We start from the raw sequence: 16,572 nt of genomic DNA on the forward strand, positions 1-16,572 counted from the left end.
TGGATGGATGATGGATGGATGGATGGATGATGGATGGATGGATGGATGGATGGATGGATGGATGGTGATGAGAGCTGTGGGAGCTCCCAATGCAATGATTTTAAAAAGAAGACGTGAAGATGTGAGACTCTGTCCCATGTACCTTTTCTTCCTCTTTTTTTACTACAACTTTCCTTCCCACTTCCTCCTAGGAGGCCTCTACTGTTACTAAGCCCCCCCTCTGCCCAGGCTAAACCCCTTTACAGCAGTGGTTCTCCACCTTCTGAACACCGTGACACCTTCATGCAGTTCCTCATGTGGTGGTGACCCCCCCAACCATAACATTATTTTCGTTGATACTTCATCACTGTCATTTTGCTACTGTGGTGAATCAGGCGACCCCTGTGAAAGGGTCGTTCAACCCCCCAGAGGGCTCCCAAACCCCAGGTTGAGAACTGCTGCTTTAAAGGGAGGATGTCTTTTTCTTTTAATGTGATTCTGGATAAAATGAGTTACTCAATAAATACTCAAAAACAAATTCGTGAGAAAAACAAATTTTTGTTGTTGTTTCAGAGAGTCTTCATCAAGAGCCATGATTACAATTAGCTTATCGTTTAACTTGACAGCGTCTATTGAGTGCCCACTGCATACGGTCAAGCGGCTGGGTAGCCATGGTGTGTGATTGGTTGTAATCTCAGGGTGGGGTAAGAGCCCCCTCCAGGCTCCCTGGAAGAAAGGCCTGGAATACTGAGCCTGCACACATGAAGACAAACCCATGGGGCACAAGCTCAAGGGGCATAACAGTGCACAAAAGTTAATGTTCTTTGTGCTACTTGGGCGAAGAGCGACTGGAGCCCAGCAAGCTCCTGAGCAGCCGTCTAGAGTGAGGTCCCTGGAGGAAAGGCGAGTGAAGCTCGTCAGGGCACCTGGAGACAGTTCATCCAATGGGCTAACGGCCACAGAAGCATCGGTCTCTGTGACCCTGAGGCCAGAAGAACTGGAGGGTGCCCAGCTACCACCACCACGTGCTCTGGAAGCACTGTGTTAGACACTTCTGGATAGAGCAGAAGAGAAATGGGGAGCAAAACTCAAAGTCCTATAAAAGGCCAGGCGGTGGGACTCCTGAAACTACAGCCCTGAGTCACCCTTCCGGTCTGCACGTGAAGACCCGTCCAGGGCTCAGATTGCAGCCAGACAGCCGTCTCCAAGGGGAGCAATCACACAGGGGATGGATGCATACCTTAGCGCAGCTGTTGTCCACCTGGGGGTCGCCACCCCTCTGGGGGGTCGAACGACCCTTTCACAGAGGCGCCTAAGACCTTTGAAAAGCACATACTTCCACTGGTCTTAGGAACCGAGACACCGCTCCTCTAGCCATCTCCAGGCGGGTCCGCCCACATGCAGATACACCCACATGAAGACTGTTACCCATGCTCCACCATGCTTCAAGACAAAATTTCATTTATTTTTCATTAGAAATAAATATTCCGGGAGGGTAGAGGGAGAGTGGGTAGGAAAGAGGGAACCGATTACAAGGAACTGTATGTGACCTCCTCCCTGGGGGACAGACAACAGAAAAGTGGGTGAAGGGAGACGTCAGACAGGGCAAGATATGACAAAATAACAATTTATAAACTAACTATCAAGGGCTCATGAGGGAGGGGGGAGCGGGGAGGGAGGGGAAAAATGAGGACCTAATGCCAGGGGTTTAAGTGGAGAGAAAATGTTTTGAGAATGATGAGGGCAATGAATGTATAAATGCGCTTTACACAATTGATGTGTGTATGGATTGTGATAAGAGTTGTATGAGCCCCTAAATAAAATGATTTTTTTTAAAAAGAAATAAATATTTCACAATATATAATGACATATTGAATACTTACCTGGCAGGGGGGAGATACCATGATCACGAAGGTGGATTTCCCAGGGCGAGGCTTATCCATTGCACTCGGATGTGCTGACCCCTGCGATTTCCCCAAATGTGGGAAACTCGACTGCATAATTTGTGGTCGTGGGGGACTGCGTTTACGCTCTCTCCTGACTTTTTTTTTTTTTTAAGGAGAAAAAAAAAAAGACATTGTTTGTGGGATGAATCACCATGCTTTAATGACGCTCAATTTGTAACAATTAAAATACATCCTGCGTATCAGATATTTACATGACAACTCATAACAGTAGCAAAATTACAGTGATGAAGTAGCAACGAAAATAATTTTATGGCTGGGGGGTCACCACAACACAAGGAACTGTATGAAAGGGTCGCGGCATGAGGAAGATTGAAAACCACTGCCTTAGCGTCATCAAGCATCTGACCTCAGAAGGGTAGCATTGACCCAAGGACCGATTCCCAGAGGGTTAGTGGGGAAAATGGAGAAAGCGCCTGCGTGGTGCCTCCCTGTGGGATGACCATCGGTGACATGAACAAACTCGTATGAGTTGTTGAATGGAAAACTGATTTGCTCTGTAAACCTTCACGCAATTCACACTAAATAGTAATAATAATCATAATAAAATTAAAACCAAGAAAGCCCTGTGGAATGGTTTGGCTCTATGATACACTGGTTGGGGCTGGTGCCGGTCCACAAGCCGGCAGTGTTGTGTATCGGTGCTGGCAGGTGAAGGGGCTGTAAATGGTTCACCTCCAAGTGGTGGAATGTGCGGGCCGTATCCCGTCTTTTCTGCCAACATCTGATGCCCAGCGCCTCATCCTGCGCTCGTGAAACGTCACCTGATACAACGTTGTCATTCATTGCACCCAAGACCGGATCATCAGTCGCAATAAGCCATGGTCTGCTAGATTCATTTGAAGCTATGTGTATGATCCAATAGCTCGAAACTTATGAGAGGTTGCCCAAAAAAAAAAAAGAAGAAGAAGAATTGTTGCGATTTCCGGGGACCCTCCCCCCAGCTTCCTGCAAAGATGGCATTTCAGGTATCAGTGCGTCGTGGAGTCCAGGAAAGTCACACTTGCACAATATTGCTAACCCAGACGACATCACAGCTCGCTTTTTCCCATAGGCCTTTATTTTCTTCCTTTTTAAAAATTAAATCGTTTTACTGGGGCCCTCACAGCTCTTAGCACCAGCCAGACGTCGACTGTATCGAGCCCATTTGTACACATGTTACCACCATCATCTTCAAAATATTTTCTTTCTACTTGAACCCTTGGTATCAGCTCTTTTTTCCCTCCCTACCCCCACCTTGCTCCCTTGTGAACCCTTGATAAATTATTAATGCTTTCATCTCTTGTACCGTCCCCGCTATTTCCCTCCACCCATGTTTCTGTTGTTCATCCCCCTTTGTCCCCCTTCTCCCCCCACCCTCCCTCTACCCGCATGGTATTGCTACTCCCATCACTGTACCTGGATGGGGTCTATCTGTCCTGGATTCCGTGTGTCAGAGCTCTCATTTGTACCAGTGTACATGCTCCAGGTCGGTGCTATGCTGCACCCTGGCTGACTCGTTCCTTCCTTGTGACTCTTCTGTGAGGGGATGTCCGATTGTCCGCAGTTGGGCTCTGGGTCCCCACTCAGACCCGCTGGGTCACAGCGGTGATTGTTGGGGGCCTTCTGATGCCTCTGTCTCCCTACAGATCTTCACCTCGTTGCCTCCGTTTGCTCTGGGAATCTTCGAACGGTGCTGCAGCCAGGAGAGCTTGCTCAAGTACCCGCAGCTCTATTCCGTCTCACAGGAAAAGAAGGGGTTCAACACGAAGGTGAGCGCCCCAAATGGACTTCAGGGTCACCTGGTCCTCCCTGGTCCCTCCCTGAAGCCCTCCGGGAAACATAAATGCAGAACAAGAAGGGACACAGCCCTGCACCTCCTTCCCTCTGGGTTACCTGATGGGAGGACGTGAGCCTCCCCAGTTTCCAAAGGGGCTGTGGCTGATGCAGGGCTATAGGAGTAGACGTAGCAGAGACACATGTCCCCCACCCCCACCCCCGGGCCCCCCAATTTTACCATCTGGCCTTTTACAAAAAAATGTCTGCTGACCCCCGGCTTATCATTTCCATCAAGTTGGGAGCATTTTGAGTTGAGTCATTTGTTCAAACGACCACCACCACCCGTTCCCCAGCCCCAGACCTGCCCTCTGTATGTTCCGTGACACACGTCTGAAGTCTGAAATCTCCGTCAAGTGATATTTTTACTGGTGAGTGTTTAAGTCTCCAGGAAGGAGTTCATGACCAAGTCTTCAAGTTCACTTCTGAAATATTTAATTAGGCATGACCCCCTCCCCGCCCCCCCCTTCCTCTTCTCATTGTCTCGTCTGTCATAAATCCCACGAAGTGGACTTTTCTTTAAGCCTTGCATGTGGTGGTTTTCAATCGTCTGTAGGATTACGACGTGGGTGGTCTTTATGCTTCCGTGCCCCTACTTAACTCTCCCAACAGAGGGATGCACTTGCCCTAACTGCGTGAACATCCTGCGGGCCTTGAAACAGCTGTGTCAATTTGAGGTTGATTGAGTTGATGTATTTGCCACCTCGTTGTCAGTTGTCCTCGCATTTTCCTGCTTCTTGGCCTAATCACCCTTGACCGTTGTGAATTTCGCCTGGCAAATGTCTCCCTACAAGTGTTCTTTCGTTTTGCTCGGGGACTCAAGCAGGTTAATTGGAAACTGTCGGATACCCCAGGATCTGACTTTGAAGATTAGTTGGGCGGCAAAGCAGCACCAGTTGAGGCATAATTAGTCTCCACTACTGGGGTAAGGAAAGGAGCTCAGCTGGTGTAGGGCAGCGGTTCTCCACCTGTGGGTTGAGACCCCTTTGGGAGTCGAACGGCCCTTTCACAGGGATCACCCGATTCATCACAGTAGCAAAATGACAGTGATGAAGTAGCAACCAAAATAATGTTATGGTTGAGGGGTCACCATGACATGGGGAACTAACTGTATGAAAGGGTCGCGGAGTGAGGAAGGTTGAGAATCACTGCTCCAGTGGGCTGTGGTTTGTGTGGGGGGGCTGCTGACTGCCAGGACAACTGTAGTCCATCAGTAGCTCCTCAGAAGACATACCAGGCTGTCTGCTCCACTAAAGATTTACAGCCTTAGAAACCCACAGGGGCAGTTCCACTCCATCCCCTGTGCCATAGGATCTCTGTCATTGGGATTCACTCAATGGCATTGAATTTGGGTTTTTTGGTTTGGAGGCAAGAAAGGTCCTGGTAGCAACCCTGGGTTTTTGTTGGATGCCAGCTGCAAGCTGTGGTTCAAACCCACCAATGGCTTTTTGGGAAGGAAGATGAAGTTACCTGTTCCTGTAAAGATCCACAGCCTTGGAAATCCTGTTTAGGGTGTGTGTTAGTCTGGGTAGACTAGAGAAACAAATTCATAGAGACACTCGTGTGCATAAGAAAGAGGTTTATGTACAAGAGCAATTGAATATTGAGAAAACAGCCCAGTCCAGATCAAGTCCATAAGTCCGATATTAGCCCTTATGTCCAATACCAATCTATAAAGTCCTCTTTGGACTCACAAAACACATGCATTGGCACTGAATGCAGGAAGATCACAGGCCAGTGGGTGGGAAGTCTTGTGGATCCAGTGGTGTTGTAAGCATCTCAGCGCTGGCAGGGGTCTCCACGTGCCTTCTCTGGCTGCGAGCTTCTAGTGTAGTTCCATGTGTCTTGTCAGCAGAGCATCTCTCAGGGAATCAGCGTAAAGAGAGAGTGTCTCCTGCCTCCAAAGAGGAAATCCAGAAGTCCCCAGAATCCTCAGGAACAGGCCATGACCACACAGAGGCCTCATTGGCTATATCCCGATTGACAGGCTAGACTCCAACCCTACATACCTCATGTTGACACCAGATTATGTAACTACCACAGGGTTGCTGTAAGTCAGAACCAGCGTGGTGGCAGTGGGTTTGGGTTTGGGCTTTGGACTGAGGCAAGGACCCGAGAGCTGCTCCCAGACAGAGTGACAGCCTCAGAAACCCTAAGGGTCAGTTCTCTTTGTCCTGTAGGGGTGCTCTGAGTCAGACTCAACCTGATGGCTAGAAGGAGTGCTGGTGACACAGCAGGTTAAGTGGTTGGGCTGCCAACCCCAAGGTCAGTGGTTCAAACCCACCAGCCACTACATGGAAGAATGATGCAGCTGTCTGGTCCTGTAGAGAGCTTCACTGTCTCAGAAACTCGAAGGAGCAGTTCTACTCTGTCCTGTAAATTCACTCTGAATCAGAACCCCCACCCACAAGGGCAGTGGGTTTGGGATTTGAGCAAGAGCTTTCTGTGTAGTCACTCAATGTCCAAGGGTCATGGTGTTTTCAACCTAGCGTTAGCTTTGCTTTCCGATTGGTTTCCTGTTTGTTTTTTTAACTTGGTTTCCTACGAACTGCCTTACTCCAGGAAAATTCCGGCTCTCAGCTAGGTATGTTTTTCCCCATACATTCTGTAAGTCTTCCTGGTAAGTATGGAAATAAGTGGTGTATTTAGAATGGAAAGGACAGGGAGTTTTGTTTTTAATTCATTTTCTATCATCTTCTAACCTATGTATTCCTTTGTTTGAATTGATCCCCGAGATTTTAAAAATACTATTGACATTTTCTGTGTGGAAAAAAAATTATAACTGGCCTGTTATAAAAAAAAGCATAAGAATTTTTGGAAAAATTATTTTAACCCGGGTCAGAATATAGATATTAAAAGACCAGAGTGTGATCACAGAAAAATGCAATATGAGATGACATTTTAATTATTATCTTTAAAAATTGTAAATATTTTATGCAGTGTTGTGTTAGCCTAGGTAGACTAGAGAAACAAATTCATTGAGACACTCATATGTGTATAAGAAAGAGATTTATATACAAGAGCAAACATCCCAGCCAGTCCATATCAAGCCCACAAGTCCGATACTAATCTATAAAGTGTTCCTCTGACTCATAAAACACATGCAACGATGCGGAATTCAGGAAGATCACAGGCCAGTTGGTGGGAAGTCTTGTGGATCCAGTGGCGGTGTAAGCATCTCAGCACTGGCAGGGGTCTCCAAGTGGCTTCTCCAGCACCCAGGGCTGCATCAGGGTAGGTCCATGTGACTTCTCCTCAGGGATGTCTCACAGGGAGTCAGGCATATCAGTAGTGATTCTCCAAGGGAGTGAACTGAGTAAGAGCATGTGTACCCCCTCCAAGGAGGAAATACAGCAATTCCCAGAATCCTCAGGGGAAGGCCATGCCCACACAGAGGCCTCATTGGCTGTACAGTGATTGACAGGCTAGACTCCACCCCTTCCCTCGTAAACCTCTCAAACTGACAACAGATTATGTAACTACCACAAGTGCCTTTGAAAATCATTTCTTGTTCTGCTTCACTGGATCATTTGAGCCTCCAACGCTTATAACAAATATATTACTTTTGAGCTTTATGGTTTTTTTAAAAATATTTAATAAAAAGAAGTGACCACCGGTGCTCAACGGCCACCCTCAAAAGTTGGCCATTTGAGGGGGAAAGTGGCTCTGGGCTTCCATCCGGAGGACAGCTTTGACACCTCATGGGACAGTTCTGCTCAGAGCTGTAGGGTCAACATCAGCCCCAATCAACAGGACAGCACCACAGCACCATCTACGCAACGGATTTGTTTCCCAAAGGACATGGTTCTACAATCCATAGTCTCTTCTCTTCCAAGTTGAAAGGGAAATGTTTTTGTTTTGGATCTCCCGACTCCAGGAAGGGCAGGGACTTCAGCGTGGCACTGGGTCGTGCACACCAAGTACACGCTGCCATGTCACACACCTGCAGACTCAGACCCAGGTCCCGGCAGTGTGGGCCCTCTGTGACCGTCTCGGTTTGGTTTCTTTCAGGTGTTCTGGTTTGAATGTATGAACGCCGTGGGACAGTCATTGGTCCTCTTCTGGTTGCCCAAACAGATGCTGGAGCACGGTACCGGCTTCCTCGTTTCAAATATCAGCCCTGCCCCCACCCACACCCCCAGGCTAAAAAAAGGGGGGAAGGAGTTACTCTCACTAGAGTAAATGCATGAAGCAAAATCAAGCGTGGCTGTTTGCATCTCCAGAAATAACTGGAGGACACACAGAGAGAATTAGAGGAAACCAAGTCTCCAGCGAGTCTCCCATTAGGCATTCCTCTACCCAACACGCGATCGCTTGACCACTGAAGGGCTGACCCTCAGAGCCCATTCTCTTTGCCTCTCGTGTGCATTATCCAGGAACGAGGGCCTGCATCGTCGATCGCAAGTGTGTGTTTGATAAAGGGAGTTCCATGCCTTGGACAGGATTTCTGTCGGGGCAGAGAGGTCTCCTGGCAGGGAGTCTGAAATGTATGGCTACTTGATGGTTTTGCTTTATTTTAATTCTAAAACCCATTCCGTTTATTTATTTAGACAGGTCATCTATCATGTTTCTAATGAATCATTTTAGTGGGTGGCTCTTACAAATCTTATAACAATTCATCATTCAAAAGTATTAAGCACATTTGTATATGGGTTGCCATCAATGTTTCCAAAACAATTTCTTTCTACTTGAGCTCTTGGTATCGGCTCCTCTTTTTATCCCCTCCCTCCCTTGAGAATCCTTGATCAATGATGTATTGTTATTATTCATGTCTTACACTGTCCGTTGTCTCCCTTCACCCACCTTTCCGTTATCCGCCCCCCTGGGTGTGTGTGGTCTATCCAGCCTTGTGATGGGTTCCCCCTCTCCCTCCCCCCCTCTGCCCCTCCCTCCCACCATCCCCCTACCCTCATGCTATGGCTCCCCCACTACTGTTCCTGAGGGTTTTATCCGTCCTGATTCCCGTGTGTCCAGAGCTCTTGTCTGTACACTTGACGTCTTGTGTTCGCTTCTTAAACTTCAGTTCAGATGGTGACACAGCGCATATAGGAGTGAACCTCGGCGCGCCTTACTGACAGGGTCTCTCTGTTTCCCTGATAGACACTTTCCCAATGTGCTTCTGTAACAGTCCAAACTGAGTGGTGCCTAATGCGCCCAGACCTGGGCCTGTTACAGGGAGGATTTTATTGCTCTGAAATAAGCCCACACGTCAGACGGCCACAAGCTAAGCTCCCGTGAGACCCGTGCTAAGATGACCTTGCTCTTCGGGGGTCTGACCCGTCCTTCTGCCTTTGACAGTGACGCCCACCTCTCTTTGTCTTAGTGGCAGATGTTGGGTTCCCTCCTCCCGCAGGCTCCCATCTGACGTAGCTCTGGTGGCGGCTGTTTTACAGGTTGCGATATATACTTATTTTTCTAGAACCAAACTTCCGTTAACAGGTCTTTTACCTTGGACATGTTAAGGGGAGAAAATGGATTTGAGTTGTGTGTGTGTGTGTGTTTGTCAAGTCACGAGTTGGGCTTCTCACTGAAAGGTTAGCGGTTTGAAACCACCAGCCCATCCCCGGGGAAAGATGAGGCTTTCTATTCCTGGGAAGAGCTCCCGCCTTGGAAACCCACGGAGGCAATTCTACCCTGTCCTCAGGGTCCCGACGCTTCAGAATTGCCTCGATGGCAATGAGCTGAGTGTCCATTTGTTTCTAAAAGAATGCACCCACTATTATACTGCTCAGGGGGTCCCTCTTTAAAACGTAGCACAATAACTTAGTACACAATGAATCACAAAAGCAATAGAAAATTCAGAGCTTTATGAAGACTCACTTCCCTTCTGGGTGGCTGTATAAGGGGCCCCCTGTGAACCCCAGCCTCAGTGAAGCAAGCAAACTTGGGGGATGCGGGGTAGGGGGGCTACGAAAAGGAAGCAACAACTATAAGTAATCCTAAATTGCCCTAAATGCATCCAGCAAATTAATACATATTTATTCACAAACATCTACTAAATCCCAGTAGAAACAATGACTGTCTGCCCCTCCCTCCCCTTGCCCACCACCCTTTAGTTTGATGGAAGGTCATCTCCTGGCAGGTGTGGTCGAGGACACAGGGCTCTCTCTTCTCTGGTGGCATAGAGGTTAAGAAGTGGGCTGCTAACTGCAAGGTCAGCAGTTCGAAATCACCAGCCAGCTCCAAGGGAGAAAGATGGGGCTTCCTGGTCCCGCAAAGAGCTCCAGTCTCCGAAACTCACAGGCGCAGTTCCGCCCCAGTCCCAGAAAGTCACCAGGAGGCAGGGTGTCTTCTCTGACACAAACAAGGGTGACCACAGCCCTCGAGGAGGGGCATCTCTCCAGCATTGTCCTTCCGCGCTGACTGTAAAATGAAGAGGCCAGACTTGGGTGCATGTGGCCAAGAGGCCGGGCATCTCTCTCTAACAAAGGCTCCAGAGCCCTGACTCCCTTCCTCCCAGTGCTGCACCCGAGAGCAGGAGGTCTGTCCTGGGAGACACCAAACCCACAAGGCTCAGCACCAAGAGGAGTGGATCGAAGGCTCCCCAGGGGAGAGGCAGAACCTCGGTGCGCACCCCCAGGCGGGTATCACGTTATTTGAAACAAAATGTCGGCAAGGTCCAAGCTTGAGGATGCCCCGGTCGTGGGGAGTAGAGCAATAAACCACCAGCCAGCTCGTTCACCAGAGAGAGAGAGAGAGAGAGAGAGAGAGAGAGAGAGCGCATGCTGAGAAGAGTCCTGCCGTGAAGAGTAACCCCGTAGACTGGCATCATCAATACTTCTGCCTGAATCTAATTAGCTCAAGCTGGGGGGCGGAGGAGGCACCCATGCCGCAGGGCACTGTTGAACCCATGGAGCAATCTGTCCTCAGGACTTGGTGAGAACCAGCACTTCCTGTCGTGCCACCCGGGGCTTAACCGGATTAGGGCACGCGTCGAAGGGAGTAAGGCTAAAACGACTCTTTCTTTCTTCTTCTTTTTTTCTTAGGAATTCAGTTCTCTTTAATGAAAGTTTTGGATAAAGGCAGCAATGTTCAAGAGATTGTCTAACATGGATGATGAACATTTAGCATGTGACATAGCTTAAGTGGTTTGGAATGAATGAGAGATCTGACGATCCGTATTTATACCATCTGAATTCATGGTGACAAATGCACAGTACTTTGTAGTAATGGTTTGGGGATATCAGTTACAATTATGTATACTTCATCCTGAGAACATCTCAAATGATAGGTATCGGCATAAAAAATTAAAATATGCTCATCATTTTTCTCTGAAATAGAATTAGATGATGAAACTGCATTTCATTATACCTGTCAAATGTCTAGAAAAACGAGACATGAGTATATGTAATCAATAATGATGGATCATCTCAAACATAGCTAATGTTTTAGTTTAAAGTAACCATGCTTCTAAAGAAAAAGGTCATATCATAAAACGAAGCCTAATATCTTGAATTAGATTACTTTTTTCCTGAAACTACTATTAAACTGGGAGACGTGTGCATTAAATCTAGGCCGGGCCTTCCAAGAGACACACCAAAGCTTCACACGGTAGGGGCATGGACTTTACTCAAACGATGCAGGTCACAAAGCACATAAGCAAATAGCACCAACTATTACCGTATGTACTCGGGTATTAGCCGCATTTTCAGCACATTTTTAATGCAGTTTTTGTGGTAAAATTAGGTGCCTCGCCTGATACTCAGGTAGGCTTATACTTGAGTATATATGGCGGTCTTGAACGAGTTGCTACAGTGTACTGATTACATGCAAGGTCCAATTTCACCAAAAACAAAAAGCAACAACTATGAAACAGGCAAAGAAACAAAGTGTGATATCTCTATAGGGAGCAAGTGGGGATTATCGACGGAAACTGGCTGTAGAAGCACCCAGAGGTCACCTTTAGCAGTTGGAAATAACCTCTGTAACTCTTGTTTGAAGAAGGAAGGGACACCACGCTTAGATGTATGAAGCCGGAAGACCAGGGAGCACCAAGTGGAAATGATCATTGAGGAGGGAGAAACTGTAACAAAGGAACAGATGAACGTTCTGGAACCAAAAAGCACAGCCGGCAAAGGAAAGGTTTATTAGTGGGGCCAGGAAAGAGCCAGGGGCAGGCTGGACTGACTCGTGGTGACCCGCTGGACAGCAGAGCAGAGCGAACCCTCTCTGGTCTTGCATCGTCCTCACAGCCGCTGTTTCGCTCGAGCCACTGCGTCAATCCCTCTTACCGAAGCTCGTCCACTACGGCTGACTCTGCTGAACTCAGCGTGCGGTCCACTTGCGGTGACTGAGAGCCTGTCCAGGTACCTGAGGTGAAGTCTTGCCATCGTCACTTGTCAGGAGACCTGTGGCTGTCCTTTAGCCAGGACGGTTTGTTTCTTCTTCTTCTAGCAGCCCAGGGTACTCTCAATATTTTTTCCTACTCTACAATTCAACATTTTTGTCCATTCGGGAAGTTGACGGCCGGTCAGAAGGAGGTTTGTCATCAATCGCCATTTCACCTTTTTTGAAACAAGAAAGCCACTCGTACACTTGAGATTTTCCCATAGCTCTGTCCTTGTAAGCTGTGTTCAACATCACAACAGTTTCTGCAGCATTTTCCCCTGGGCAGGAAACAAAAATTCACAGCCGCACGCTGTTCTCTTAAGTCGGCCATCACAGAAAATGAGGTTCAAGTCAAACTGCTTTTACAAAAGAAATTCACTGTGACCAGAGAGAACCTTCCCAGGTGACCTCGCTGGGGGCACTCACTCAGAGCGAGTGGCTCAATGCTTGATGCTCATTTAGCGGGTCAAGTACATACTACAAAAGCTCCACTGGGCAGAACATTTTTCTGTGGTTTTTTTTTTGTTGTTGGGGGTGGATACTCTTGTATACAGAATAAGGCACACAGGGGGCATGGTAACAGAACTTCGTAGGTAAATTAGAATACCTTGTGGGATTGGTTCGCTGGGATAGAGTTTAGGACTGCAGTCTCATGGGATAAGACAGTCAACTGGTATCACGGGGTTCCTAAAGAAAATCCTCTGCACCCCCCTCTTTGGAGGAGCATCTGAATCCGGAAAGTTTGAGGTGGCCTCTAAGATATAGATATCGGTCTCTTCTTGTCTGGAACAAGGGCAAGTGAAGGAAACCGCAGACTTGGGGAAGAAATTAGTCATGTGACTCATGGCCCAGGCTAACCACAGTCTCTTCCGTCCTGAGGTTAACAGCACTACGTGGTGCCTGACTACCTCTGACCCCTGTTAAGACCAGAAACCTTGTAGAGCAGCGGTTCTCAACCTGTGGGTCGCAACCCCTCTGGGGGTCGAATAACCCTTTCACAGGGGTCGCAGATTCATCACAGTAGCAAAATGACAGTGATGAAGGATGAACGAAAATACTTTTATGGAACTGTAGGAAAGGGTAGCGGTGTTAGGAAGGTTGAGAACCACTGCTATAGAAGGTTCTGGGTAGAATGGGAGAAAAAGGTAGAGTAAAATTCTGATTCCTAAGAATCACCAGACTGACTTCATCCACCGCCCCGCCCTGCAAGACTGTCACTCTAAGATACCCTTTGAACTTGGAACTGAACCTACTCATGGAGATCACCTTTCTGCCAAATAACAGATTGGCTTATAAAACAAACAGTGTCCCGCAACGTATCATACGCTCCTTTAAACATCTGATTCCGTGCAGCCCACGGTCAGTGTTCTCACAAAAGCAGAGATGAGGGGCAAGGGGAGGAGTGGGCGGGGAAGGCAGATCCATGGAAACAGAAGGAGCAGCCCGGAAATCATGAGAGTGCTGACGCATCGGGAACACTGTAACCAGTGTCACAGAACAGGTGGTGTAGACATCTTAAACAGGAGTCAAATGTCACCTGAAACAGGAAGTGTGTTTTTTGGTGGCTAATATGGGTTTGGGCTGGTTTTTCTTTTTTTTTTTTTGGTAAGCGTAAATTCCACATCTCTCTCTCACATCTGTAACATTGAAACTGACCTTTTCGCTTTTCAGATATGGTCGAAGGAGGTGGTTACACGACGGATTATTTGTTCCTTGGGAATTTTATTTATACGGTAAGATCGTCCTTGGGATGTTGGATTTAAGGAAGTGTCACACAGCAGTCTGCCACGAATCCAAAGTCTCTCCGGCACCCCCATGCTCTTCCCCGGAAGAAACTATCGCAGCGGTGCATGGGCCTCTCAGATGGCCTTCTGCACATGTGAAGAGCAGGCACACACGTGTGTGACCCTTGCCCTTTTCCTCCCGCACATTGGAGGAAACCCTTGTGTATCTGTTGTTGTTGTTGTTGTTGTTACCCATGAACACTGTGCTGAGTGCTAAACACATGGAACCTAACTGAGTCCTCATAAGAATTATATCTGTCGGCAGGTAGAAGGACAGTAACTGCATACAGACAGACACGCGCGAAATTCCTCGTTGAGATGCCCGACTAAACTCTTGAACTCTCGAACTATCTAACCCCCAAGGCTTTAAAAAAAATCACCAAACTAGGACAAAAACAACACCAAAACTAGTAAAGCTTGAATTTAAAAATATATATAGGAAAGTAATTCACCGCAGCAGCTGAAGAAAAGGGTACTAGACCAATGCTAACATCCTGAAAACGTGATGCTAAAGCAGCAACACAAGGAAATCTGAGACCCCTGCCCCAACTCTCTTGGCGTGGGATCACACTGCTCCTGAGTTGGAAGGGAAGATGGGCCTTACAGGAAAATGGCAGAAACCTCCAGGAAAGCCGAGTCAACTGTGGAGCTGGTGGAGAATGTTTGACTCACCAGAATGAAGCGTATAGAGCACCCTTTTCCAGAAGCGGGCTCAGGTGGACCCTGAGAGTGAGATAGGTGTCCTTCCCCAGGGGCTTGAAGACAAAGGGTTTGGGAATAGCTTAGGAGAGCTTAGGAAGTCACCTGAGAATGCTGGTGCTGGTGAGAGAGGAGTGGACGCAATCAAAGGCTGCCTCAAAAGTATAATTTTAAACACTCATGACGCATGCGCTGTAACTTCGCACAGTTACCATGCACCTTCCCATTTGTCCACCTGCCATGCCCTCGCCCTGGGAAGTATCTTTTCATAACCATGCCGTGCTAATATTTTTTTAGCCACTTGTTTTTAAACACTGGCCTAGCAGCACTTAGGAAAATGCCTCCTGGGAGAGGAAGGGGCTGGCAAATAGATACGGAAGGTACCTGTTATTTGTGCATAGGTAAGGCATCCGCAAGACCTCACTTTGTAGTAAAATAAAACTCGAGGAAACCTTTAAACCCTCTCTCTTTGAGATGGGGCATAAGACAGGAATGGCCAGCACCCCCACCTCCCTCTCACGTTGTCATGGAGTTACGGATCAGGACAGCAAGGCAACAGCATGTCGTAAATGAACACCTCCACAGGGAACTAGAGGAGCTTTCAGATCATAGATGTCGTGAGTATGCGCATAGAAAACCCAAGAACAAACAGAAAACCCTAGGAATCAAATATGAGGAATAATCCAGTTTGCTGGGTACGGATCAATCATTAAAATAAATCTTATCTCTATATACCAGTAATAAGTATGTACCAAAAAAACCCAACAACTCATGACCATTGAGTTGATACCGACTCCCAGAGACCCTACAGGACAGCGTAGAACTGGCCCTGTGGGCTTCCCAGACTGTGCTCCATGTAACTCTTTACGGGAGTAAAAAGTCTCATCGCCACCATCAGTAGCCCACCACGCCAACAAATATATGGGGGCAGGGAATGGAGAAATTATTGTACAAGGGCATCAGCTACATGAAGGACATATGGATAGGCTACAAATGGTGCTCAAGAGCCCTTTGAGAAAATTGTCAAACCTTCTTGGACAAATTAAGAATATCTAACCGAGACGTGGGGAAGGTGCAGGACTGGGCAGTTTCCTTCTGTTGTGCACAGACAGGGCTCCTGTGAGTCTGAACTGGCCCAAGGCGCCTGTGAACAACCATATTCCTTGATGGGAAGACTTGCCACAAATTGATTTATAGATTCATTTTAATCCCAGCCAATATCCTTGGAGTCTTGATAAGCTCTTTCCAAAATGCAAGAGTCCGTTGGAAAGCATTGCTATCAACCCATAGAAGCTTTTAGTCCCCAACAATATCACAACGTGAAGTTTTCGCTTCTCAACATACCCTCCATCTAGCTCCACACACTTCTGAAGGTGGCGTTTGCCTCTCACTAACTCTTTCCACAGAGAATTCTGCACTCTTTGAATTTATTCCACATCAAAATGGCAGCCTGGGCATCATCGTCAAGGGACTAACTGGTCTTCCTTTCAAGTGTTCTCTGAGCTCAGAAACACAAAGAACAAAGGAGCCAGATCTGGACTGCAGGGTGTGGGTGGGCTAAGGTTTCCTGGTGAAATTCTGATAGGGCAGCCCTCAACCCTTGGAAAAATGAGCAGTGTGTTGTGTGTTGGGGCAAAACCAAACCAAGAACCCTCTGTGAAGCTTTCCTGGCTTTGACTTCTTGCCAGTACAGTTTTCAGTTCTTAAAACTTCTTTCTAATGAGCCTCCACAGCTGTCCTGTGTTCTTTGAGAGACTATTGAGATCACCCCTCGAGAATCCCCCAACCAGTTACCATAAGCTCCTCTGACCGCTCAGCCGTCAATGTGACTGGTCCAGCAGATGTCCTCAGAAATCATTGTGATGGGCAACTTTTTTTGGAAGAAAGCTTCACATGTTGTTGTTGTTTGCCGTCGAGTCAGTTCTGATTCACGGTGACCCTGTGCACAACAGAACAAAGCACCGCGCGGTCCGCACCATCCTCACAGTGGCTCTTACGTCTGA

The 16,572-nt window shown here is 47.6% G+C and overlaps 1 protein-coding gene and 1 non-coding gene across 2 annotated transcripts in view; both read left to right on the forward strand.

The window, feature by feature from the left end:
- The window catches only part of LOC101644852 (phospholipid-transporting ATPase IB-like), a 135,276-nt gene that overhangs the window by 98,672 nt on the left and 20,032 nt on the right, over positions 1-16,572 (forward strand). Inside the window, 3 exon segments of the mRNA XM_045293995.1 lie at positions 3,572-3,694; positions 7,770-7,848; positions 13,758-13,819. Coding sequence (XP_045149930.1) covers positions 3,572-3,694; positions 7,770-7,848; positions 13,758-13,819 — 264 coding nt within the window.
- LOC115870869 lies at positions 1,855-2,019 on the forward strand. The gene has a single exon (XR_004046969.1). It is a non-coding gene; the product is annotated as a U1 spliceosomal RNA (small nuclear RNA).

The sequence above is a fragment of the Echinops telfairi genome, unplaced genomic scaffold (genome assembly GCF_000313985.2).
Source record: "Echinops telfairi isolate 266 unplaced genomic scaffold, ASM31398v2 ScPeMD7_2565;HRSCAF=3150, whole genome shotgun sequence".
Taxonomy (NCBI): domain Eukaryota; kingdom Metazoa; phylum Chordata; class Mammalia; order Afrosoricida; family Tenrecidae; genus Echinops; species Echinops telfairi.